Source organism: Pseudorasbora parva, chromosome 5 (assembly GCF_024679245.1).
Source record: "Pseudorasbora parva isolate DD20220531a chromosome 5, ASM2467924v1, whole genome shotgun sequence".
In the NCBI taxonomy this organism is placed as follows: Eukaryota; Metazoa; Chordata; class Actinopteri; order Cypriniformes; family Gobionidae; genus Pseudorasbora; species Pseudorasbora parva.
The window spans coordinates 50743565-50770656 of NC_090176.1; the positions used below are offsets into that span (position 1 = coordinate 50743565).

General features: G+C 39.7%; 1 protein-coding gene across 1 annotated transcript in view; it reads right to left on the reverse strand.

The window, feature by feature from the left end:
• The window catches only part of edar (ectodysplasin A receptor), a 90406-nt gene that overhangs the window by 57937 nt on the left and 5377 nt on the right, over window positions 1-27092 (reverse strand). Inside the window, exon 2 of the mRNA XM_067444685.1 lies at window positions 928-1004. Coding sequence (XP_067300786.1) covers window positions 928-996 — 69 coding nt within the window. The 5' untranslated portion in view covers window positions 997-1004. The remainder of the gene's footprint in view (window positions 1-927; window positions 1005-27092) is intronic.

A 27092-nucleotide genomic window follows, 5' to 3' on the forward strand; every position in this document is an offset into this window, starting at 1 on the left:
CTGTTTGAATTAAGAATATTTTTCTCACCCCATTGGCAGATTATTTATCTTATTTTAAGCAAAAACTCTCTTCATTTTGAGTTATTTTTCCCAAAACAAGACAATTACTTTTGCTTGTCTAGTAAATACTTCTTGTTTTAATCATTTTTAGATGTTTGGACTAGAAACAAGACAAAAATACTAAGTAAGAAAAGCATTTTTTGTCCTACATCACCAATAGTGGTGCACGTCACATAATGGATTAGGTAGTTATAACATTTCTAGCTCAAGTCAGTTTATTTTTCTCTTTTTTATGTTTTATGTTTATGTTTATCTCTTTTCACAGTACATCACAGAGCGCTGCATTTCAAAAAATGATTTTCTTCCTTAAATATTTGTACTAGAAAACAACACAATCATCCATCATTTTGTGCAGTGTGCTAAATATTTGTGTAGAGTTGACTTGAATTTGTTCTAGCTCATTAGATGTGACTTAATGATGCTTTATTAGTCTCTCTATAGTCACTGACTGAACATCTGGGCGGTGAAGCGGCACGTTTGCAGCCTTTGGTTTCAGGGAATAACTCTCTATAGATATAACGCTCTAGATGTTATGAAATGGCAGCAGTTTTCCCTTCAACAAAGGCTCAATTGACACTAAGGGCTGATTTAGTCATAATAAGCGGGATTATACAGATCTCCTCTCACTTGCAGTTAACCTGTCGTTTGAGTATCTCACAGCCCTTTGGAAGGGCATTAAAAGCCTATTATTAAGATGGCTGCGCAGAGAAATTAGGTTCTGGGAAGGCAGCCAGACAGATTCGGTGTTGCAAACATGAAGGAGGTGGGCGAGCAAAGCGGAGACAGATTAACATGACGCTCAAAGATGCCTTTGTAGTCGCTCGGGCTTATTTGGGCAGGCTGTTGTCTCGGCTGGATGGGACTTACCAGCAGAAGAGGCAGGAGGCAAGATTGGGTCTGTCCTCCTTTTGGGCCCATTTTGTCGTCTTCCACCATGAGGAGGTCTGCCAAGAGAAAGAGAAAGAGGAATTGAGAGGTTGCATGTAAACACAAACTCTTTCACTGCAAAAAATGCTTTTCTTACTTAGTATTTTTGTCTTGTTTCTAGTCTAAATATCGAAACATTTTTATATTAAGAAACATTTACTAGACAAGTATAATTCTTATCTTGTTTTGGGGGAAAAAATGCTCAAAATGAAGAGAGTTTTTGCTTAAAATACGCTAAATAATCTACCAGAGGGGTAAGTAAAATAATGTTGTTTTAAGATTATTTTCCTCACCGCACTGGCAGATTATTTATCTTATTCTAAGCAAAAACTCTCTTCATTTTGAGTTATTTTTCCCAAAACAAGACAATCATTTTGCTTGTCTAGTAAATACTTCTTGTTTTAAGAATTTTTAGATGTTTGGACTAGAAACGAGACAAAAATACTGAGTAAGAAAAGCATTTTTTGCAGTGTTTTTAGTGTTCTAGTACAGATAAATCAAGATACATTTACTGGAGAAGCAAAATGACTGAAGATGTTAAGATTTAGTTTCTTTAAAAACATTTATAAAATAGACAAGAACAAGAGAAATTTTTGCCAATAGTCAGAAATATAACGTGTTTTCTCTTTGAATTAAGATACATTTTCTTTCTAGCTTTCCACATGGTGGATGTTCTTGTTTAAAGCAAAAACATTTAAAGCATTTTTTAAGTAATCAAATTTTAATATTGTGTGTCAACAAATGATCTTGTTGAGTAAATGTATCTTAACTGTTACAAGTCATAGAGAAGTTTCAGATATTGCACTTTACAACAGGAAAGTGCAAAAAAGTAATAGAAGTTTAATTTTTAACTAAAAAATACAAATTTTGCACAAAATATAAATTTGACAGAATAATTTGCTCCCTAATTGCTAGAAAATCAAAGCCATACATCGAATCAAGTTTTTAGCTATTATTGTTAACTAGAAAAATTATTCTGTTAATTAAAATAATGCTGAAATAAAAATGCAATCATTGAAAAACTTAAACTAAGCGAAAATTAGAAATGTTGCCTAGGCAACACAATTATTAACTGGAAATAAATAAAGATTAAAATAAAAATAAATTAAACCTAAATTGCATTATTAAAAAATAATGATGAAAAAGAAACTAAAATTATCATGAAAACTAAAAAAAAGCTCATTTAAAATATATTAACTAAAGCTTAAATAAAAACTAATTTAAAAATGTTTTTCATTTTTAATGAAAAATTTAGGATGAATTTGGAATTGTTAAGCTTTTGAATGAGACCAAATTTATGGTTATTACTAAAATGTAATTGGGAAAAAGACAATAAATAAAGCACACCAAGACACTGACAAGAATGATTAGATATTTGTATTAAAAATAAGAAAAAATATGTTTCGCAGTGAACACGTGCACTGCTAAAAATGCTTTTCTTACTTAGTATTTTTGTTTTGTTTCTAGTCAAAACTTCGAAAAATTCTTACATTAAGAAACATTTACTAGACAAGTAAAAATGATTGTCCTGTTTTGGGAAAAAATAACTCAAAATGAAGAGTTTTTGCTTAAAATAAGATAAATAATCTGCCAATGGGGTAAGAAAAAATGCCAAGTAAGAAAAGCATTTTTTGCAGTGTGTGCTTCTTTACTTCTAACTAGGGATGTCATTTTACATACATTTCCATAATCGATCATTGTTTAAAATCAATCAATTGATTAATCATTAACCTTAATGTCTTAAACACTAAATAATGTCGTTTAAAAGTTAAGAAGCTTTAGGAAATATGACCATCACTTAACAAGTGCTTTTAAATTTGCTGACATATTAGAAGTGCTTTATTTGAAGAAAAAAGGTCTGTAAAATCATAAGGTCTTGTTTGCGTTGCATTTTGGTTTGTAACTTTGTGAATCATTAGTAAATCATATCTTTATTTGTATCAGTCGGTCTCGAACGAGTCCATGCATTGCATAAACTGTAAATGGCAGTAAATGAACAGTACTTTTTTCCCTTTTTCTACAGTGTAGTTCATATGACTGCAGTCCATGTGTGTATTAGTTTAGCAACATGCCGTTTTGAACTGCATTACTGAAACCAAACACAGTTGTGATGTGATTTATGATCTCTTAATGAGACATCTTATGAGGAACAGAATAAAAACATCCATCAGAGCGACGATGATGAAATATGAGACAAACAACGGATGACACACACACTGCATACAATGATGCTCGTCCTCTTCTTTTCCAGCACTAATATCTAAACATTCTCAAAGGATTCGTTCACTTTTAAATAAACTTTTGCTGATAGTTTCCTCACCCCCATGTCATCCAAGATGTTCATGTCTTTCTTACGTCAGTGGAAAAGAAGAATGAAAAAATTCCAGCAGTTTTCTCCATATAATGGACTTAATTCACGCGATCTGAATCATGAATCGATTCACTGATTCATAACCGTTTGAATCTTTATTTGAGGATTGAAAACAAACGCGGAAGAGAAGACAATGCTGAATAAAGTCGTAGTTTTTGTTATTTTTGGACCGAAATGTATTTTCTTTTTCTTTTTTATTTATGATTTATTTCTTGCTTTTTAAACATTTTACAACCATAACAAAAAGGGAGAAACAAAGAAAAAAAATTAAATAATAATAAATAAAAAAATAAATAAAAAAAGAATTAAAAAAAAGAAGAAGGAATACATTGATGTTGATGGTTACGGTACAAATGGAAAAATAAAACAAAGCAAAAGAAAAACAATTATAATAATTTTTGTGTACATTCAGGTACGCGTGAATGTACACATGCAAGTGTACATAAGAGACCTGATAGACACATAAACCTACATTTAAACATCCATCCCAATACACAATAAATGTTACAAAGGGTCACAGGCTAATCAACCAATGAACATGTCAAGGGGGATTGGGGTAATCAGACTGTATCCAGCTGGATGGTCTTAACATATGCTAGGAAGGGCTTCCAAATTTTAACGAAAGTACTGTTAGGCCCCTGCAAAGAATGTCTAATCTTCTCTAGTTTCATGAAGTATAGGGCATCCTTCATCCAGTATGTGTGAGAAGGAGGCTGAGGGCTTTTCCATTTTAATAAAATTACTTGTCTAGCAAGCAGTGTGAGAAAGGCAACCAAATTAGAGAAGTGAGTGGGAAGCGAGTACCCAGCCGGCAACACCCCAAAAAGGCCAATGATAGGTGATGGTGGAATGTCTATGGATGTAATCGCTGAGAGAGAATTGAATACTGACACCCAGAACGAAGAAAGAGCTGGACAGGTCCAAAACATGTGTGTTAGTGTGGCTGGGCCTAAGTGACACCTGTCACACTCTGGGTCAATGGTTGGATCAATCCGTGCAAGCTTACATTTTTCCAAATGTATTTTCGATGCTTCAAGAGATTCTAATAGCTGGATGAGACCCTTATTCATCGTCTGGTGTCGTTTAAAGCCAGCTGAAGCTGCACTGAAACTCCTTTGGCCCTTGAGCCGTTTGAGGCCCATTGAAGTCCATTATATGGAGAAAAATCCTGGAATGTTTTCATCAAAAACCTTCATTTCTTTTCGACTGAAGAAAGAAAGACAGGGACATCTTGGAGGACATGGGGGCGAGGAAACAATCAGCAAAAGTTTATTTAAAAGTGAATTAATCCTTTAAAACAAGATGCATTTACTGGAGAAGAGAAATGACTGAAGATGTTGGAAAAAGTAGCCAGTTTATACTTAAAGGGATAGTTCACTTTAAAATTAAATGTTGATATGTTTTAGCTTCCCTCATGGGCATCTGAAATGTAGGAGTATTTGTTTCCCTAGTAGTTTCAATTTTGATCATTTTAGGTCAAACCGTTCTTGTGTGTGCCTCACATAATGCAGGTCTATGGTCACCACCTCAAAGAGCATACAGAGAAGTCCAAATGAAACAATCCCCCATCGTAAGCACACACTGATGGCCTAAGACACGAAACCAGCGGTGTGTGTGAGAAAACCAACAGTATTTATATCGTTTTTACCTCTTGTACACCACTACGTCCGACTGATCCGAGGGCGTGCGTGTGTTTCCTGTGGTGACATTCGCGCGTTCTGGCTTTAGTCTGCGCAAGCGCGGAAAGCGCCGGAAGTGGATCTCTCACGTGTACGTCTCTCAGTGTTTACACAGAAATTTGGGAAGTGTTACCTTTCACTGTGAAGATCTAAACATATTTAGACGTACAGGACATCGCAATGGAAGAAGATTTCGATATATTAACCAGTCCCTCCAGGATTTCACGATTTTTGCGAAAAACTTTCAGAAATTTGCATTGTTTAAAAAAAAAAAAAGATACCACATTTACCATATTATGTATTATGTTAGATGCACAATAGTCATACACAACAATAGAACAAACAAAAAGCACAAATCTTGTTTATTTTGGTATCTTACAAAAAAAGGCCAGTGGTGTACTATTAGCTTTAATAACATGATCGCTTAGGGTGGGAAATATCTGGGAAAAGTAAATACAGCAATAAGCAATTGCCTTAGGCTATATAAAAAGTTCTCAAATAATTCATTACGGTAATCAAGTAAACAGTCAGTAATAAAATAAGAACTAATAAACAAATGATATGAGGACAAATATCTACAATGATAAATAAATACAAAAAAGCTTTTTAAAGTCTTTTTTTATCGTTTAAGTCAGGCTACTGTTATTTTATTGTATTTTTTTCAATGGTTGTTATTTGATAGGTAGCCTAGGTGGCTTTCACTTTAAAGATTACTGCCTACAGTAATACACGGACCCAATAGCCTATACTGACACACTTCCCAAACCTATTCACTCAAGACACTGCCAAGACGGACATTTAGACATAATAATGGGTGTAGGCTATTTGATTATGATTGTTCAAAGGCATAAGCCTATAGAACAGATCTGTAACGCGAGCACTGACAGCCGGCAAACAATCCTCCGCCAGTCTGACATCGGTCCGTCACCGTGTGTCAGGAGCGAATTGAGTTTGTGATATATACAACACTTTTATTAACTCTTTTTTTAGTGTTATCGGGTATATCATACTTTTATTTGGTCATTCATCCATCTAGAGTAAACAATTCGTCCGGTCCTGGCACTTCGGCCTATGCGAGACGAGATGGCAGGCGAGAAAGATTTACTTTTGCTTTTACAAAGACACACTGTGCAAGCACCCCAACGTCTGTAATCCTCATGAAAACAATGGATTAAAGCTTTAAATAAATTAGAGATAGTTCAGTTAGATATTTTTTTTGTTTTTTGTTTTTTGTTATTGAAAATAAAAAAATTTGTGATTATTTTGTGGTGAAATGGCAAATTATGCAGGATTGATTTTGCATTGTATTCATCGATCGCGGAATCGCGAAAAACTGGAGGGACTGATTAAGAGACAACGTTGAATTTTTTTCACAACCATATTTATTTGAACCAGAATACACTGATCAAGAATGTGATACCACTTCCGGCGCTTTCCGCGCTTGCGCAGACTAAAGCCAGAACGCGCGAATGTCACCACAGGAAACACGCACGCGCGCCCTCGGATCGGTCGGACGTAGTGGTGTACAAGAGGTAAAAACGATATAAATACTGTTGGTTTTCTCACACACACCGCTGGTTTCGTGTCTTAGGCCATCAGTGTGTGCTTACGATGGGGGATTGTTTCATTTGGACTTCTCTGTGTCTGCTCTTTGAGGTGGTGACCATAGACCTGCATTATGTGAGGCACACACAAGAACGGTTTGACCTAAAATGATCAAAATTGAAACTACTGGGGAAACAAATACTCCTACATCTCGGATACCCATGAGGGAAGCTAAAACATATCAAAATGTAATTTCAAAGTGAACTATCCCTTTAAAACAAGAAAAAAAAAATTCTGCCAGTGGGGGTCAGTAAAATAGTCTAACGTCCAAAGGAAAACAAGATTGTTTTTCTGACCCCACTAGCAGATATGTGTTCTTATTTTAAAGGGTCATGAAACCCCCCTGCTGCAGCGGTGTTTTTTCACACCTTCGATTTGAAAAAGCTTGTTAAAAGGGGAGTGGTCGACTGTGAAAAGGTGGGATGGGTATTGTGTGGAAAGAGGGAATGGTTTGCATAAATAGGGGAGTGTCAGTAGGTGCATTAAGACTAGCGATACCAACAGCAGCAGTTACAGCGGTTCTGAGACATGTTCTTGGGTAACGTTGGCATTGTTTACCACAGCGAGATTAAATGAGGGATGAGTACAGCGAATGAGAGAGCTATGAGTGGCGTGCAGCAGAGATCGCAAATCATTCAGCTCTTTAAACCAGCATAATTCAGTGAGAAATGAAAATAAATGTTATTCTGCATGACGAAATATTTTGCAAACGTGATAAAACTATATTTGTCCAAATATGCACGCTGTTTGGCAAGATGAACAACGCGCCGACTTGATAAGAGAACGTGAACCACCCAACATGTGATGTGACAGAGATGTGTAATTCTAGATCGGGGTAAAAGTGAAGGGGTTTGAGGCTAGTCTCGACCGCGCATCTGAAGCAGAGCGACGCGCGCTGGGTTGCCGTGACGATCCGCGCTGTCTATCACTCGGCAGCTAAATCTATATTTGTCCAAATATGCAGCACGCTGTTTCACTAAGAGCCCGAACACATGCGGTTTAGTGCATGGCTGTGACGACAAATAAAACGGAGAGGACGTGGCTTTTGTTCATTAGCCTACAGATTACAGATTGGTTATTTTGCACTCCTGACATAAATTAGATAGTCAACGCTTGCAGGTTCGGCGTGCGATTGCTCAAGTTAATTTTACTTTACCGAGCCTTTGTAGCAAAGGCTTCCACAGACGGTGCCGGTTACAGCTCGCTCGGCGCCCTTTACGTTATTTCGTATCAGCACAACGCCTAGCTTTCCTCCTTGACTTTTCCACACGCTGCTTCCAAAACTTCCCCACCATATCTCTACAATAATGATGGAAGACGAGCCTGACAGAAGTGACTGTCTCATGCATATTAACTAAATTATCTTGTATGCATACTGCAGCGCAGGGATTGGACTGAATGAGCTTCATGTCATGAATATATATCGAGAATCGCTCGGAGCGGTTGACGTCAGCATGTGCCCAGCAGCCCATACTTGGGCCGAAAAGGCCGCGCCGACGTCAGCATTTGTGACGTTGCTCCGACTAAGCTTGTCAAACCGGAAGACAGAAATCGCTCTGAAAAATGCAAAAATAACTATTTTCACATATGAATACCATTAATGAGTACCCTTAGTGTTTTCAATGATGTGCAGCCTATACATATCTGTTTACATCTCAAAAAAAGTGTTTTGGGGTTTCATGACCCTTTAAAGCATAAATTATAATGTTTTGTTTTGTGATGTTAAAGTTCGAGACCCGCTGCTGTAATGCCTGGCCGTCGCCCGTTCACTGCACTAATGCCTCATGGGTTGGGGAACCTGAGAAGCTGTGTTTTATAGGGGCGGCGCTGTCATCTAAACTCACCCGCATTAACTCAAACGCTCAGCTTTTACTCACTCCAGCCCCCATGATGCCTCGCTGCATGTGGGAGAGCAGGAAGAGATACACACAAACACAAAGAGAGGGAGATTAAGCTCCACACGGATAAGATCACGTGTGTGTAGAGTTTACTTGAGATAACAAAGACACACACTGCATCGTTATCAATATCAGCGGAAAACTGATCATATATCATACGGGTTTAGTGAAGCTAGTCACAGTTCTGCTGTAACAGTGTGTCAGTTCTACACCCGTGGTATTTTTATCTATATTTATATCTAAAAACAGCAGAGTAGACTAATCGCAACAGACTGAGCCATCTGACCAATCAGAGCAGAGTAGACTAATCGCAACAGACTGAGCCATCTGACCAATCAGAGCAGAGTAGACCAATCACAACAGACTGAGCCATCTGACCAATCAGAGCAGAGTAGACTAATCGCAACAGACTGAACCATCTGACCAATTAGAGCAGAGTAGACCAATCACAACAGACTGAACCATCTGACCAATCAGAGCAGAGTAGACCAATCACAACAGACTGAACCATCTGACCAATCAGAGCAGGCTCTCAGAAAGGATGGGTCTGAAGAGAAATGTAAACCTGTAAGAGACTCTCAAAACAAAATGAGGAACCTTTAAAATAGAATAATAGAGCTCTAAAAACGACTAAAACACGCAAACCGCTGGGCTCTGCTTCATCAGGACTAAAGCATGAGCGGTAGAGAAGACCACGCTATCTCTGCAGGAAACGACACGAGTGCCCGTGAACCCCTCGGCTCATTATCTGACAAAATGAACACACACACACACACACACACACACACACACACACGCCCAAGACGCTTTCATCAGAATCCAGATCCAATGCTTTTCTCTCCGGGCTGGAATGCACTCGCTCCAAACTCCAGCGCTCGCGGCCGCTGCCCGGACTTGCCTCTGTTTGAAAGTCGACCGCAGACTCGCCGCCCCGGGTTATTAATCTTATAACGACCACATAATCTAAGATAAATACACAGAGTATCATTATCCTTATCATTAACTGCCCTGAAATATCTGTTCCTAGGGGCCGGGCGAAGGCGAGGATATTATTACGTCCAAAACGCCTCGCTCGTTTCCCATCTAATGTTCTTATTGAGTTCTCAAACCGTTATTTCTGAAGGTTTTCGCAACTAGGGATGACCCGATCAGGGTTTTTTGCCCTCGAGTCCGAGTTATTTGATTTTGAGTATCTGCCGATACCGAGTCCCGATCCGATACTTCTATAATACATAAAAAAAGAATAAAGAAGAGCGAAAAAACGATCCAGGATGTTCCGTATTTTTTATTTTATTCACCTTATTTTAACATTCAACAACTCTAACAAACAGAGCACTTCTGTGAGGTAGATTGAACAATCAAGTAATAAATAACAAATTCTTCACTTTTGGATTTTAGTGCTACAGTAAATATAAAAAAGTCTGGGACCGGTGTTGCTCAGAGCAGGAAGTACAACGGCGATATCAAAAGCACACCCAGACTCTCACAGATGCAGAACAATTAATTATGTTGGTGTAAAATAAACAGTTATAGAAATTAAATTAAATTAAATAATCTGCTCCCAAAAATCCTGAAAAAATCTGTTAGTGCCTCAGTGACAACTTCACTCAGAGAAGACGTCGATCTCAGCTGTCAATCATGACGTCACACAGACGTTTTTATAGCATCAAATAACTAACAAAAAAATTGTTTTTAATAAAAATAAATAAATAACTAAAACTAAACTTATTTAAAAAAACGAACACTTTAAATGAAATCATCGTGATGATAACTGCCTACAATGTCATAAACTAACTTTGGGCAAAACATATTTGAAATGTAATTTGACTGAAGTGTAATTAACAATGCTTTTCAGGTTTTTATAGGTCTAACATTAGTTTTTAGGTAGAGAAATTGAATAAAGTAGGCTAATGAAATGTAAAATAGCTGCATATTTAACTGTTTAAATTAAAGAATAATCCTTACAAAAGCTATTTAATCAAGAGCAGTGAGTGATTCCTTATCTTTTGTTTGACATTAAACCGACAGCAGTAAAGGCTACTGCCCCTTTAAGACCTAATGAAAGGCTCTGCGTCGTCTTTCTCGGCTGTATAAAGTCCTCTTAAGGCATATTCAGACTATGTCTGCTTGGATACTCATCAAGATGGACATGCTGACATATTTCTTGTGTGAGTTGGTCCGTTTAAGCGCGAGTCTTGAAAGAGAACTCAATATTTGCACGCTGTGAGACGAGTGCGCGCTTTCGGATGATGCACAGAGACAGATCAGCGCACGCGTTCTCATTCGCGTCTTCTGGCGAATATACACGGGTAATGACTGTGAAAATGACCGCTCATATTCGACAATACGGCAGCACTCGCATGAATTGAACAAAGTTTACACAGATAGACCGTTTTGCCCACATTTTTCTTTTATTAGCGCTGTTGTAATGTATCACCGAGGAGCCAGCACGTGTATCCATCTACAGAAACATACATAAAGCATTATTTTCAAGTTACAACCCATATTATTGATGCGTCATCAGATGTGAGATGAACCGCGGTTTAAGTGCACACCTTTTACACGGCACCCCTGCTCACCTCACCCCAGAATATACCCGAGTCCTGATCGGGATGTAACGTCCGATTCCGATCGAGTCTGAAATCACGTGATCGGATCGGGACATCCCTAATCGCAACGTTCAAAACATCCAGGTTTTTTAAACTACAAGGGAACAGGCCTGTCACGATGGTCGATAAATCAATGAATCGCACGATAACAAAAATGTGCTCGATAATTTTTCCGGCTGCGATAATTTCCATTTGCATGCTTCCAGGATGTTTAAAGGGTTAGTTCTACCAAAAATGAAAATGATTTCATTAATTACTCGCCCTCATGTCGTTGGACACCCGTAACACCTTCGTTCATCTTCAGAACACAAATGAAGATATTTTGGTTGACAGAGCTGGACAGTAACTCAGCTCATTTACTTGAGTACTGTACTTAAGTTCACTTTTTGAGTATCTGTACTATACTTTAGTTATATTTTTACTAGAAAATTATGACTTTATCTTCACTACGTTTGAAAGACAAATATCGTCCTTTTTACTCAGCGCTACATTTCTATCAAAGTCGAAAGTCGTTTCTGTCGCAGCTTTGAAAGTCAGCGGATGATTTTTTTCTTCTTTAAAAGGTGTTTGGGTTTTTGCAGAAAGCCTTTCAGGAATCACTCTTGTAGAGTCTCGTGAAGTTCAATGATTTCACAGCATTTATTAAACACTGATTTATAGTTTAGAGCAAAATGGAAGAAGATGGATGTCCAAATGCTCATTTTGTGGAGTATTCACATAAACAAAGCTGATTCTGTCTTCAGTGAAGGTGAACAGTGTGAGAATATCAGATGTGTATCAGTGTATTGGATCCGTGCATTCGGCCTTAAAGTGACAGCGCTTTATAAAGAGCTTTGTAACTTTTCTACAAGTATTTAAATGAGTTTAAGTTAGCCACCACCAGTCATAAGTTTAGTTAAAAGACAAATTTGCATTCATACATGCTTACCAATAGTTTTAATTCTAATTACTAAAGGTCTATCATTAAATAGTGCTTGATTATCATAATATCATAACATAGTCTAATGATTGATTGACTGATGTTAAGAGTGTACGTTCAGATATTTAAAAAGCTGTGCCATTTTACAAAGATATTGATAAATTTGAAGTTATATATATATATATATATATATATATATATATATATATATATATATATATATATATATATATATATATATATATATATATATTAGCATAAAAGTATAATATAATAAAGTATATCAATCTGGTTACTAAACTAAAAAAATTACTAGCCAATGGCGATTCTATTGCCAAGGAGTGTGTAGAGGGTTTACATACTATGAAAACAATTTTTTATAGAACCTTTATTTTTAAGAGTTTCTGGGAATGTTCAAAACATTAAAAAAAGATTGACTATTCAAACATTAAGGGAACTTTACATTTTTTCAAAACAATGACATTTTTTTACTTACATTCTGAAATAAGTTAGCCTGGATGCCAGCCGATCTCAGCCCCGCCCACAAGATTTTTAGGTCAGGTGGTTCGGTCTGTCCTCGCTCCATAGAGGAGTAATTATCTCCGAACAGAAACTGACCAATGAGATCATCAGGGCGGGCTTTAGCCGATGGCGGACAGATGATCAACAGAAACTGACCAATGAGATCATCAGGGCGGGCTTTAGCCGATGACGGACAGATGATCAACAGACACTGACCAATGAGATCATCAGGGCGGGCTTTAGCCGATGACGGACAGATGATCAACAGAAACTGACCAATGAGATCATCAGGGCGGGCTTTAGCCGATGACGGACAGATGATCAACAGAAACTGACCAATGAGATCATCAGGGCGGGCTTTAGCCGATGACGGACAGATGATCAACAGACACTGACCAATGAGATCATCGGGGCGGGCTTTAGCCGATGACGGACAGATGATCAACAGTAACTGACCAATGAGATCATCAGGGCGGGCTTTAGACGATGACGGACAGATGATCAACAGACACTGACCAATGAGATCATCGGGGCGGGGTTTAGACGATGATGGACAGATGATCAACAGAAACTGACCAATGAGATCATCAGGGCGGGCTTTAGACGATGACGGACAGATGATCAACAGAAACTGACCAATGAGATCATCAGGGCGGGCTTTAGCCGATGACGGACAGATGATCAACAGAAACTGACCAATGAGATCATCAGGGCGGGCTTTAGCCGATGACGGACAGATGATCAACAGAAACTGACCAATGAGATCATCAGGGCGGGCTTTAGCCGATGACGGACAGATGATCAACAGACACTGACCAATGAGATCTTCACAGCGGGCCTTAGCCGATGACGGACAGATGATCAACAGTAACTGACCAATGAGATCATCAGGGCGGGCTTTAGCCGATGACGGACAGATGATCAACAGTAACGTAATCATCACGTCATCAAAGGGGCTTGGGTTATATTTGCCCGAATCCTAAACGGAGAGCTTGTTCGTATCTGCATCACCTTCACTATTTCTTTTAGAAATGATGATCATGTTGGGTAAGTGCTCTGTGTATCATTCAATTCTTTAATTTTTTTACAACATCGGCAAAGATCGTTTATTCCAGCGCGCGTGCAGACAGGGTTGCCAAGTGTGTACAACAAAACCCGCCAACTACTAGCCCTAAACAATAGCTTCTCGGGGGTAAAATGGCGTTTGGGGGGTAAAATGTGTGTTATTTTGGCGAGGTTGCTGCTAAAATTCACACTCATGGGTCTATATATCACATAATAGTTGCTTCAACCCGCGGACATAGAAAACAACCCGCTGAAAAAACGGAGACTTGGCAACACAGTGCAGTTGAGCTCTGTTGACATTTGACAACTAACGTTATGCGTCGCTCCGCTGCTCTGATTGGTTGTCGGTCTGTCCAATCGAGGTCTTTCCTGGTTGGGTTAAAACACGCCCCATAATCACAGCACAAAGGAGCATCAGACTGATACTCTGACTAGAGATCAGTATGACCACGTCAGGTTAGAAATATATAGTAGCATGTAAAAAAAATGTTAGATAAATGCCCAACTAAAACAAAACGTTTCTTGAATGATGTATAAATGTTTAACATTTTGCAAAACTATCAAAGACCAGCCCAGCTGACAACTTTCATGATTAACGTTTTTGTCCGAAGATTTTACCCAGATAACTTTAAAGGATCATTCTCCAAACACAGCATTACTGGAAGAACGCTTGTTCATTACTTTGAGGGAACGTTGCTTGTGAGAAGGTTCATCTGTTAGCCGGCTTACACTTATGTGTAATAATAACTGAAGATGAATGACGGGCGTTCAGATGGGTTTCTGTGAGGTCTGTCAGGCTGAACAGTCCCTCAAAGAGCTGTAATGTCAACAGCGACTCTCATGGGAAAGCCCCATCCCTCAGGAGCAAAGCACAGGCTTATCATTCCTGCTGTTTATATCAAAACGGAAGCACGGAAGGAATCATCTCAGATGTGCTTTAGCTGCGAGCGAGTGTTGTGCCGCTCTCTCCATCAAACTCTTCACAGACACACACGAGTGCGAACATCTTCAGATCAACGCGACTCAGAAGGGTTAGTTCACCCAAAAATGAAATGTCTGTCATTAACTCCTCCCCCTAATGTCGCTCCACACCCGTAAGACCTCCGTTCATCTTCACACACAGTTTAAGATATTTTATATTTAGTCCGAGAGCGTATGCAAGTGTATGCACACTATACTGTCCATGTCCAGAAAGGGAATAAAAACATCATCACAGTAGTCCATATGAGACATCAGTGGGTTAATTAGAGTCTCTTGAAGCATCCGAAATACATTTGGGTCCAAAAATAACAAAAACTACGACTTTATTTACGGATTTGTTTTCAATCCTCAAATAAAGATTCAAACGGTCAGCGTATTGATTCATGATTCGGATCGCGTGTCAAACTGCTGAAATCACGTGATATTGGCGATCCGAATCATGAATCGATTCACTGGTTCATAACGGCTCAAATCTTTGTTTTGAAATCGGCCCATCACTATATAAGTCGTTATTTAGTTTTTTTACACACAAAAAATATTCTCATGTCTTCATAAAATGGTTGTAGAGCCGCTGTAGTGATAGATTCATGATTCGGATCGGCAATGTCTTGTGATTTCAGCAGTTTGACACGCGATCCGAATCATGAATCAATCCGCTGATTCATAACCGTTTGAATCTTTATTTGAGGATTCTAACTGAATACCATTTAGGCCGTATAGTATGTGAATTGGGACGCAGCAAGTGTGATCTAAAACAGGGGTTTTCAAACTTTTGTGTGTGTGGACCACTATTTGTAATCAAAAAATTTTGCGGACCACCTCATACACATAATAAAATGTGTCTACACACAGCCCTGCCTGAATTAATCCGCACCTCTAAATAGGCACTAAGGCCCCGTCCACACGGAGACGCGTTTAGCTGTATACGTATACATTTTGTACCGTATCAGCGTTTCGTCCACACGGATCCGGCGTTTTAGAAGCATGAATCCGATATTTTTCGAAACCCGGTCCCAAAGCGGATAAATCTGAAAACAATCATCTTCCATTTTCTTGTGTACAGCGAATCCGTATATTTTCTGAAACGGTGATGTCATCAGACTACGTCCAGCACGGTGAAAGAGTTAAGGGATACAACTACGGGCACTGGGCATGAGCACATCAATATCGCCTCATTTAATTACCGTATCTGCATTACTGTAAGGGTATGTTTAGGGTCGGGGTAGGTGAAGGCATTAGTAAAACACATCTGTTAAGTAGCAAATGTATTTATTGTTATTGTTTTGTGAGATTTTGCCTCACCTCCGACCACTGCTATACCCCTGCTGGCCACAACTCTTCTTCTCCGATTTTAGTGTATTTCTGTGGCAGAATTACAGCGCCACACACTGGCCTGGCATGCAAACTACATCATTTTTAGTTCGTTTTCGTAATCTCGTGTGGACGAAGATATTTCTTAAAATGAGGGAAAAAAAAGAACGGATTAGGAAAGCGCTGGCTTCGTGTGGACGGGGCCTAAAACTATAGCTAGTCATCACATCAGTACAACAGGTTAAAGGAAGGTTTACTGCACACATTGGCTGCCACATATTTAATTTATTTATTTACTCAAGCGCCCTAATGCTAAATAGCTCTCGCAGTATTTTCTCTTCACCCTCCTTTTCTTTGTTTTTTTTATGATGAATCTGGCTCATAGACGCATCCGACTCACTTTCAATCTCTTCATTTTTTGTAACTTCTGCCAGTGCCGTTTCTAGGCTTAGGCAAAATAGGCGGTCGCCTAGGGCGCCAACAGCTGGGGGGCGCCAGTGAGCCCCCGCCCCAACAAGATTTTTTCATTATTTCATATATATTTTATTATTACTATTTTGTACTCTTGCTATTTCAGGGCATTATAATTAGTTGCGATTATTGGAGTGAAGTCGCCCTGGGGATAGTGGCGCTGCTGTAATGAGATCATGTAGAGGGAACATCGTCATCCGTGCTTTAGTTTCATCATCATGAAAAGGTCAAAGCCATCAGAGGCTCAGTATCGTAAACAGAAAAAGAGGAAATATAAAAAAGAAAGCGAAATATACAGGTATGTTAGCATACTTATTGGTTACTTCTCTACTAAGCTGGTCTCTCTATCATAACGTTGAGCAAAACATTACACTGAATATTAGTACTGGACGGACCACACGCCGAGCTCATTTCAGGTGCAGAACATTATAGCAGTTCATTTGAATTTAAAAAAAAAACATTACATCAGAGATATCTGTTTAGTGTAAATTGATAAAGTAATACTACTAATAATAATAATAATGCGTTCGATTTATATAGCGCTTTTCTAGGCACTCAAAGCGCTTTACATTGAAGGGGGGAATCTCCTCAACCACCACCAATGTGCAGCATCACCTGGATGATGCGACGGCAGCCATATTGCGCCAGAACGCTCACCACACACCAGCTGATTGGTGGAGAGGAGACCGAGTGATGAAGCCAATCAGGATATGGGGATTATTAGGAGGCCATGATGGACAGGGGCCAATGGGCAAATTTGACCAGGATGCCGGGGTTACACCCCTACTCTTTATCGAAGGACATCCTGGGATTTTTAATGACCACAGAGAGTCAGGACCTCGGTTTAACGTCTCATCCGAAGGACGGTGCTCTTTGTCAGTATAGTGTCCCCATCACTATACTGGGGTGTTTGGACCCACACAGACCACAGGTGAGCGCCCCCTGCTGGCCTCACTAACACCTCTACCAGCAGCTCCTGGTTTTCCCAGTTGGTCTCCCATCCAGGTACTGACCAGGCTCAGCCCTGCTTAGCTTCAGTGGGAAACCAGTCTTGGGCTACAGGGTGATATTGCTGCTGGTAACTGCCATAACCATGGGCGTCACTAGGCCCTTTTTTATGAACTTATGCCTCAGCCCCCCCAAAAAAAAAAATGTTATTATTAACCTTTAAAACATATGAAACTGGCGCGAGGCTTCGGCCCGTCTTTTATTCTTTGTGTCACTGTGCTCTTCATTCCGCAGCGGCGCCGAGTGACATGGTTTTCAAGCTATTGTTATCTAATTTTTTGGACCTCAGAACATCTAAAAATGCACATATGTAGATCATAGAAATCAACATTTTCTCGGGGGATCATGCCCCCGACCCCCCCTAACATTTGTGATCGCAGTGATAATAAACCTGGCTACATTATTGGATTAATGCATGTACAATATGGCCATGAAATAACTGCTTTATAAGTTAGGGTTTTAAAAATCTGAATCTTAATATGAATCTTGCCTAGGGTGCCAGAAAGGCTAGAAACGGCCCTGACTTCTGCCTCTGTCTCTTTTCTCTTCAGAGAACCCGTTGCTATCCACCGATCCATAACCGCACTGAACTTGAACGTCACGCCCGAGCGCCACTAGGCTATTTTAGTAATCACACAACAACTTGACAATTTAATACAAATGTTATATCAATATAGGCCTACATATTCTTTTCACTTTCATTTCCTGGTAAAATGAAGGTAAAAAAAAATATTATTATATTTAATTTTGCCTTTCCACGGGCCACCTGCAGTACCCTCATGGGCCACTAGTGGTCCGCGGACCACAGTTTGGGAACGACTGATCTAAATCCATCCCAAATGATCAAACATGTTTAATCTCCTGCCAATGGATGGAATCAAAGTCTGAAGCGTAAAAAAATCATTTTTGCTACGAGTTTACTGCGTGATTTGTGAAATCAGTCCAGTCAGACTTAAAAGTCGAGCGTTAACGCAACACACACACACATCAGGCTCTGTGACGCTGAACACAAACAGCTTGTAATTCGTCTGCGCTGATATTTGTTGTCAGATTAGGAAATTGCAGCTCAAACGGCGCTAATCAGTGAGGAAATGAGAGCCGGACTTCACTTGGTCTCGTTCCCAGTTCTTCCGTTTCCAATGGGAATTAAATGATCAAAGTGAAATAAAGCAGGACTCCGGTCTTCCTGCCATCGCTCGGGTTAGCTCAGAGCTGCTGCCGTTGTTTTGGTTCTCGTAAACTCGACCTTGAATCTGAGGACAAACATAAGAGCCTCTGCTCTCTACACTGACACAATCCTGCTCTTCCTCAGTGTTTTTCCTGCATAAATATCTAAACATTATTAAATCAAGACACATTTACTGGAGAAGAGAAAACACTGAAGATATTAAGACTTGCTTTATGATAAATGTATCAAAATTAAGTGAGTTTGTGCTTAAAACAAGTGACAATATCAGAAACATTTTAACTTAATTCAAAGGGAAAACAGGATTATTTTTCCTAATTCTGATGAATTATTCATTAAACAAGACTTGATATCTGAAGTCATTTTGCAACTTGGAAAATAAACATTTTTCTTACAGGGAAGCAGATAATTTACTAATCTGAATAAACTCTGAAATCTCAGCATGATCGTGAATTCTATCTGTTCAAAGAGTTCAGACGCACACACAGACACACACACACACACCCACAGACACAGACACACACACACACACACACACTGCCCCTGCCCGTCACGCACACAAACACACACACACACACACACACACACACACACACACACACACACACACACACACACACACACACACACACACACACACACACTGCCCCTGCCCCTACCCATCACACACACACACACACACACAACCTGCCCCTGCCCCTACCCATCACACACACACACACACACACACACACACACACACACACACACACACACACACACACACTGCCCCTGCCCCTACCCATCACAGGAAACATTCTGCATTTTTACATTTTCAAAAAACATTATTTCGTATGTTTATAAATCCCTTTACATTGTGGGGACCGCTGGCTGCTGATCTCAAGTTTATATTACATTGTGGGTCCCCACAATGTAATACAAACAAGTACAGACAGACAGACAGACACACACACACACACACTTCAGTATTCAAACAACGGCCCACAGAAGCTTCAGACATCAAGGCTTACCAGGTCAATAATCTCTGCGTCCTGATATCAGACAGACACACACACACACACACACACACACACACACACACACACACACACACACACACACACACACACACACACACACACACACACACACACACACACACACACACACACACACACACACACACACACACACACACACACACACACACACACACACACACGTTGGTCTATGTGGTTTACAGGGACTCTTCATAGGCGTAATGGATTTTATACTGTACAGACCGTATTTTCTATCCCCTTACACTGCCCCTGCCCCTAAACCTACCCATCACACACACACACTGCCCCTAAACCTACCCATCACACACACACACTGCCCCTAAACCTACCCATCACACACACACACTGCCCCTAAAACCTACCCATCACACACACACACTGCCCCTAAACCTACCCATCACAGGAAACATTCTGCATTTTTACTTTCTCAAAAAAACATCATTTAGTATGTTTTTAAGGCCATTTGAATTATGAGGACATTTGATATGTCCTCATAAACCACATTTATAGTGTAATACCAGTGTAATACCCATGTAGTTATACAAATTTGTGTCCTCATAAACCACATAAACAGGCTCACACACACACACACACACACACAGACACACACACACACACACACACACACACACACACACACACACACACACACACACACACACACACATACACTGCCATGAATCTATCTTTGTCCTTCTAGTAAATGTTTAGCAACACCCTAGAAACCGACCAGAACCCCCACACAGCTTTCAAACTTCAGTATTCAAACAACGGCCCACAGAAGCTTCAGACATCAAGGCTTTGTCAGGTCAATAATCTCCGCGTCCTGATATCGGAGACGGAGCGCTTCAGAAGCTGTCGAGTCCTGCTCTTCAGATCTATGCCTGCGAGTCACGCCGGCCAGGGTGAAAAGTGCATTTCAAAGTTAGAAGCTACTATGGAGCTGTATAGAAGCTGGAGGTACAGAGAGAGTGTGTGATCCTACACGCAGACAGAGGATGTGCTGCCGCTCAGGTTTCCTCTTAAACACTCACCAAACGACACACATGAAAGCTGGAAAAAGCTATAATCTTCAATTTCAGACGTCAAGCACTCACACTTATGCTATAGGAGACGAATCCAAACAAAACGAGGAGAACAACTACTGTAGAGATCGTCACCTGGTGAACGAGGATCATCCACACTCCAAAAATACCAAAAACAAAACTACTTAAAAAACTACCGTATGTATAAATAATGTTTTTACCCACCTTCATAGAACATTATTAAAGACCAGATAACGTTGAACGAACGTTCTATTAGCGTTACTGGAAGAACGTTTGCTCATAACGTTTAGAGAACATTGCCAGAACGTTCTTAGAACATTATTAAAGACCAGATAACATTGAACGAACGTTTTATTAGCGTTACTGGAAGAACGCTTGCTCATAACGTTGAGAGAACATTGCCAGAACGTTCTTAGAACATTATTAAAGACCAGATAACGTTGAACGAACGTTTTATTAGCGTTACAGGATGAACGTTTGCTCATAACGTTGAGAGAACATTGCCAGAACGTTCTGAGAACATTATTAAAGACCAGATAACGTTGAACGAACGTTTTATTAGCGTTACTGGAAGAACGTTTGCTCATAACGTTGAGAGAACATTGCCAGAACGTTCTGAGAACATTATTAAAGACCAGATAACATTGAACGAACGTTTTATTAGCGTTACTGGAAGAACGTTTGCTCATAACGTTGAGAGAACATTGCCAGAACGTTCTGAGAACATTATTAAAGACCAGATAACGTTAAACGAACATTTTATTAGCGTTACTGGAAGAACGTTTGCTCATAACGTTGAGAGAACATTGCCAGAACGTTCTGAGAACATTATTAAAGACCAGATAACGTTGAACGAACGTTTCATTAGCGTTACTGGAAGAACGCTTGCTCATAACGTTGAGAGAACATTGCCAGAACGTTCTGAGAACATTATTAAAGACCAGATAACGTTGAACGAACGTTTTATTAGCGTTACTGGAAGAACGTTTGCTCATAACGTTGAGAGAACATTGCCAGAACGTTCTGAGAACATTATTAAAGACCAGATAACGTTGAACGAACGTTTTATTAGCGTTACTGGAAGAACGTTTGCTCATAACGTTGAGAGAACATTGCCAGAACGTTCTGAGAACATTATTAAAGACCAGATAACATTGAACGAACGTTTTATTAGCATTACAGGAAGAACGTTTGCTCATAACGTTGAGAGAACATTGCCAGAACGTTCTTAGAACATTATTAAAGACCAAATAACGTTGAATGAACGTTTTATTAGCGTTACTGGAAGAACGTTTGCTCATAACGTTGAGAGAACATTGCCAGAACGTTCTGAGAACATTATTAAAGACCAGATAACGTTGAACGAACGTTTTATTAGCGTTACTGGAAGAACAGTTGCTCATAACGTTTAGAGAACATTGCCAGAATGTTCTGAGAACATTATTAAAGACCAGATAACGTTGAACGAACGTTTTATTAGCGTTACAGGAAGAACGTTTGCTCATAACGTTGAGAGAACATTGCCAGAACGTTCTGAGAACATTATTAAAGACCAGATAACGTTGAACGAATGTTTTATTAGCGTTACTGGAAGAACGCTTGCTCATAACGTTGAGAGAACATTGCCAGAACGTTCTTAGAACATTATTAAAGACCAGATAACGTTGAACGAACGTTTTATTAGCGTTACAGGAAGAAAGTTTGCTCATAACGTTGAGAGAACATTGCCAGAACGTTCTAAGAACATTATTAAAGACCAGATAACGTTGAACGAACGTTTTATTAGCGATACAGGAAGAACGTTTGCTCATAACGTTTAGAGAACATTGCCAGAACGTTCTGAGAACATTATTAAAGACCAGATAACGTTGAACGAATGTTTTATTAGCGTTACTGGAAGAACGCTTGCTCATAACGTTGAGAGAACATTGCCAGAACGTTCTTAGAACATTATTAAAGACCAGATAACGTTGAACGAACGTTTTATTAGCGTTACTGGAAGAACGCTTGCTCATAACGTTGAGAGAACATTGCCAGAACGTTCTGAGAACATTATTAAAGACCAGATAACATTGAACGAACGTTTTATTAGCGTTACTGGAAGAACGTTTGCTCATAACGTTGAGAGAACATTGCCAGAGCGTTCTGAGAACATTATTAAAGACCAGATAACGTTGAACGAACGTTTTATTAGCGTTACAGGAAGAACGTTTGCTCATAACATTGAGAGAACATTGCCAGAACGTTCTGAGAACATTATTTAAGACCAGATAACATTGAACGAACGTTTCATTAGCATTACTGGAAGAACGTTTGCTCATAACGTTGAGAGAACATTACCAGAACGTTCTGAGAACATTATTAAAGACCAGATAACGTTGAACGAACGTTTTATTAGCGTTACAGGAAGAACGTTTGCTCATAACGTTGAGAGAACATTGCCAGAACGTTCATAGAACATTATTAAATATGTAATAATTTTATTAGCGTTACAGGAAGAACGTTTGTTTTTTCTCAAAACAAGACAATTACTTTTGCTTGTCTAGTAAATACTTCTCATTTTGTGAATTGTTAGATATTTGGACTAGAAACAAGACAAAAATACTAAGTAAGAAACGCATTTTTTGCAGTGCATTATTAAAGTTTACACTCTCTCTCAGTGTTACCTGCACAGGTATCCACAGTTATTTGTCAGAAAAAGTCGGCTGGATGACGCAAAAAGACGTCTTGGTTAAAACTACAGACCATATTCCCATCCACAGACCGTGGGATCAGCAGAGTGCATTATGGGTATTGAAGTCCTTTATCTCTGTTTTATCTAGTCATGCACTGATTTAAAAAAAAAAAAAACTTTTCTGATTGAAAATTAATTGTCATTTAAAGGAAGTGTATGTAAGATTGTGGGGCAAAACTGGTACTGCAATCACTTATCCCGGATGCCCAAACACTACTGACGTCGTGATTGGTCGATAGGTGGAGGGCGGAGCTTCAGGCCAAAACACAACATGACATCATCAACATCAGTTGAGGGCTGCAACAACAACTTTATAATGACCATATCCTGGCCGGACTACTGTTGTCAGTGATAGAAGTGTTTGAAATGAACATGATTTCTTAATGTCTAGTGACATATCAGGGCCATTTTATGATTAACTGAAATACATCTCTTACATAAAGTTCCTTTAAGAGCAAATCCAGAAATGCTGATAATTGATGGTGTTGAAATGTCCTGAAAACATCTCAGTGCGCAGGTTCTGCTCGACTGGCCTCGACACAGGAGCACAAAGGCCCGTGTTTTTCTGCTCCGTTAGGGCGGTTCTGTCTGCATCCTGGCTTTACTGGGAAACACAAACACTCTTCACCTTTTGATGATTTTAATTACAGCTTTTCTATGAAAGCAAGGCAAAGACAGAGCAAAGCCGCGGCGCAGCAGCTGAAGATCTGTGTTGTCTTTTCATGCGACCGCAGCCTTTGATTCCTCACATCGCTCAGACGACCTGACAGTCTCATCAATCATTCGTTTCTCTGCGCTCAGGCTTTCTCCTGCTCAAAGTTTGCTTATGCACAAACGTTTATCCTCCCTTAGGCATTAGTGCTGTGGAAGCCATTGACGCCATTTCTGAGTGCCAGTAGACGTGTGTGTGTGTTTGTGTGCTTGTTTTTGTGACATATGAGGACACAAATGTGTATAATGCCATGGGTATGACACAGGTATTACAGGAGAGGGTGAAATATGAGGACATTACCCATGGCCCCACTTTACAAAAGGCTTATAAATCACACAGGAGGAGTTTTTATGAGAAAGTAAAATTGCAGAATGTTTCCTGCGATGGGTAGGTTTAGGGGTAGTGTGTGTGTGTGTGTGTGTTGTGTGTGTGTGTGTGTTTGGAAGATGGTAGATTTTAGGGCTAGGGACTGTGTGTGTGTGTGTGTGTGTGTGTGTGTGTGTGTGTGTGTGTGTGTGTGTGTGTGTGTGTGTGTGTGTGTGTGTGTGTGTGTGTGTGTGTGTGTGAGATGGGTAGATTTAGGGGTAGGGACTGTGTGTGTGTGTGTGTGTGTGTGTTTGTGTGTGTGTGTGTGTGTGTGTGTGTGTGTGTGTGCGTGTGTGTGTGTGTGTGTGTGTGTGTGTGATGCAGGACTAATTCTTCTCTTTAGAGACTTTATGAACTACAATTAGTAATTAAGTCAAATATTAATATACATTGAAAACATATAGAAATTATACAAAATAACGATAATAACAATAATAATATATTATTAGTACTATATAATAGTATTTTATTATTATTATTAAAAAAGATTAATAATTATATTATAATTAAATAAAAAACAATATATAATGTCTCTACCAATATAGATTTTATCTTCAGTATTTCAGTCAAAGATAAATAAATATTCTCATACCCATGTCATTATACACATTTGTGACCAGTCACGGAAAGTAGGGACACAAGTCGGTTCTGGGGCATTTTGAATTATTCACAGATTCTGAAAGTGTAGTCTCCAAGCTTTCCGACGATGTGTAACACATGGAAATCTGATAATATTTGGAGAAGTTGTGTCCATCTGAATGTAGGCCTTTAGAAAAGTGTAAACGAGAGAAAACAGCCTCTAAAGTTTTGCAGTTCTCACCTGCTGGGAGTGACAATAGGGCTCATTTACATCTCATTTAGATAAGCCACACCCCCTGTAAAGCTGCATGGTTGCTAGTAACGACAGACGCAACGGGAAAAATCAGACCGCATACTACTAATAATAAAGATGCTAACATTACCATCTAAAAGCCCATTATAGTAAGTGATACGATGCTAAGGATTACAATTAAAACGACAGTTAAGAACAATAGGTAGGTGTGGGAAGGTCTAAACATGAGATAACGTGTGTGTGTGTTCTTAGAATGAACACAAAACGACAACTTTGGTGTTTATAGAAACACACTCCATAAGAAACAGAAAAGTATTCTTGCAAATCTTGTTGCCTCTAATGAAATAAGTCGTTCGGCCACACTTTCTGTTTGCCGGGGTCATCTTAGTGGATGTACTGTGCATCTGTTTGAAAGGGATAAAGACAGAGGAATGGGTTAAGTCCATCACCGTGGCTGTAGTATAGGGGTAACGCGCATGTCATTAAAGGGGCGGTGAAATGCTGTTTCATGCACACTGAGCTTTTTACACTGTTAAAGACTTGGATTCCCATCCTAAACATAGACAACGTTTCAAAAACTAATGTTGGACGTTTGATGGAGTATTTCTGTGTTAAAATACTCCTTCCGGTTTCTCACAAGTTTCGGAGAGTTTTTTTCGAGTATGGGTCGGCTTGACGTTAATAGAGCGGAAGGTCCTTGTATGGGCCGTACGGGCTCTTCTCCCGGTAGGGTGCGCGCGCGTGACTAGAGCGGGAGAGAGAGGAAATGCACGCCCATAAACACTCTCAGGTGCAGATCCTGTCGTCCGTGAACACTTCTGTCGCGCCGCGCTCCACTTTATTCCTATGGGTGACGTCGAGCGACTTCAACGCTTCAGCACAGCATTCTGGGAAGGCAGCGCTGCATTTGAACCGATTTGAACGCAGAAATGACGGACAGCTTCACAACATCGCTTCAGTCACGTCTCAAAGTGGTTTTCCACGGTCACTGCTGTCAGGACTTCACCAAATCATACCAAAGAAGTGTGTTTTTGACGGAGCGGTCCCAGCGATAAAGGTTCGGTCCTGCTTTGGAAGCAGCCGGTGAGTTAAACTGCTTCAAATGTCTGTGCTGTCGGCTATCGTCGCGCGAGGAAACATCAGTAAACGACACGATCGCGTGCTTCGTCATTCAAATGCGCTAACGGACTCCATTGTTGATCTCTGTATAACGTTTCACTAGTCTGACGTGCAAAACCGTTTTGCTTGCTACTGCTAAGGTTTAGTCGCATACAATAGTCCATAAACCGAATCATGTCCTCATAAACTGCGAGTAAAGACACACAAATGTTGACAGGCCACTAAATACAGTCCATACCACAGAGACGGACGTCCTGCTGTTGCCGTTTCTCCTGTTCAATTTATTTCAGCCTCCGAATGATTCTGGATCATATATCAGTATTAGCCGAGATCGATAGCCAAGGGTTTCTCCACGCTTGAGGACGTCACCGCTTTGCCCACTCGTCATTCTTTAGCTCCGCCCACTCGATACGCCTGCAGCCGCTTGGATTTTTCCGGAAAGACTCGGTACAGCCCATATTTCTTTTATAAATATAATAAAACTAAAGACTTTTCGGAGATATGAAGGATGCAATACTACTCTATAGGTACTCAAGATTGACATGAGATTGACTGAAACTGAGTGTTTCACCCCCCCTTTAAGTTTTGAAGTAAATCGATCAGAGGTTCGAATCCGCCTTTTGCCACACTC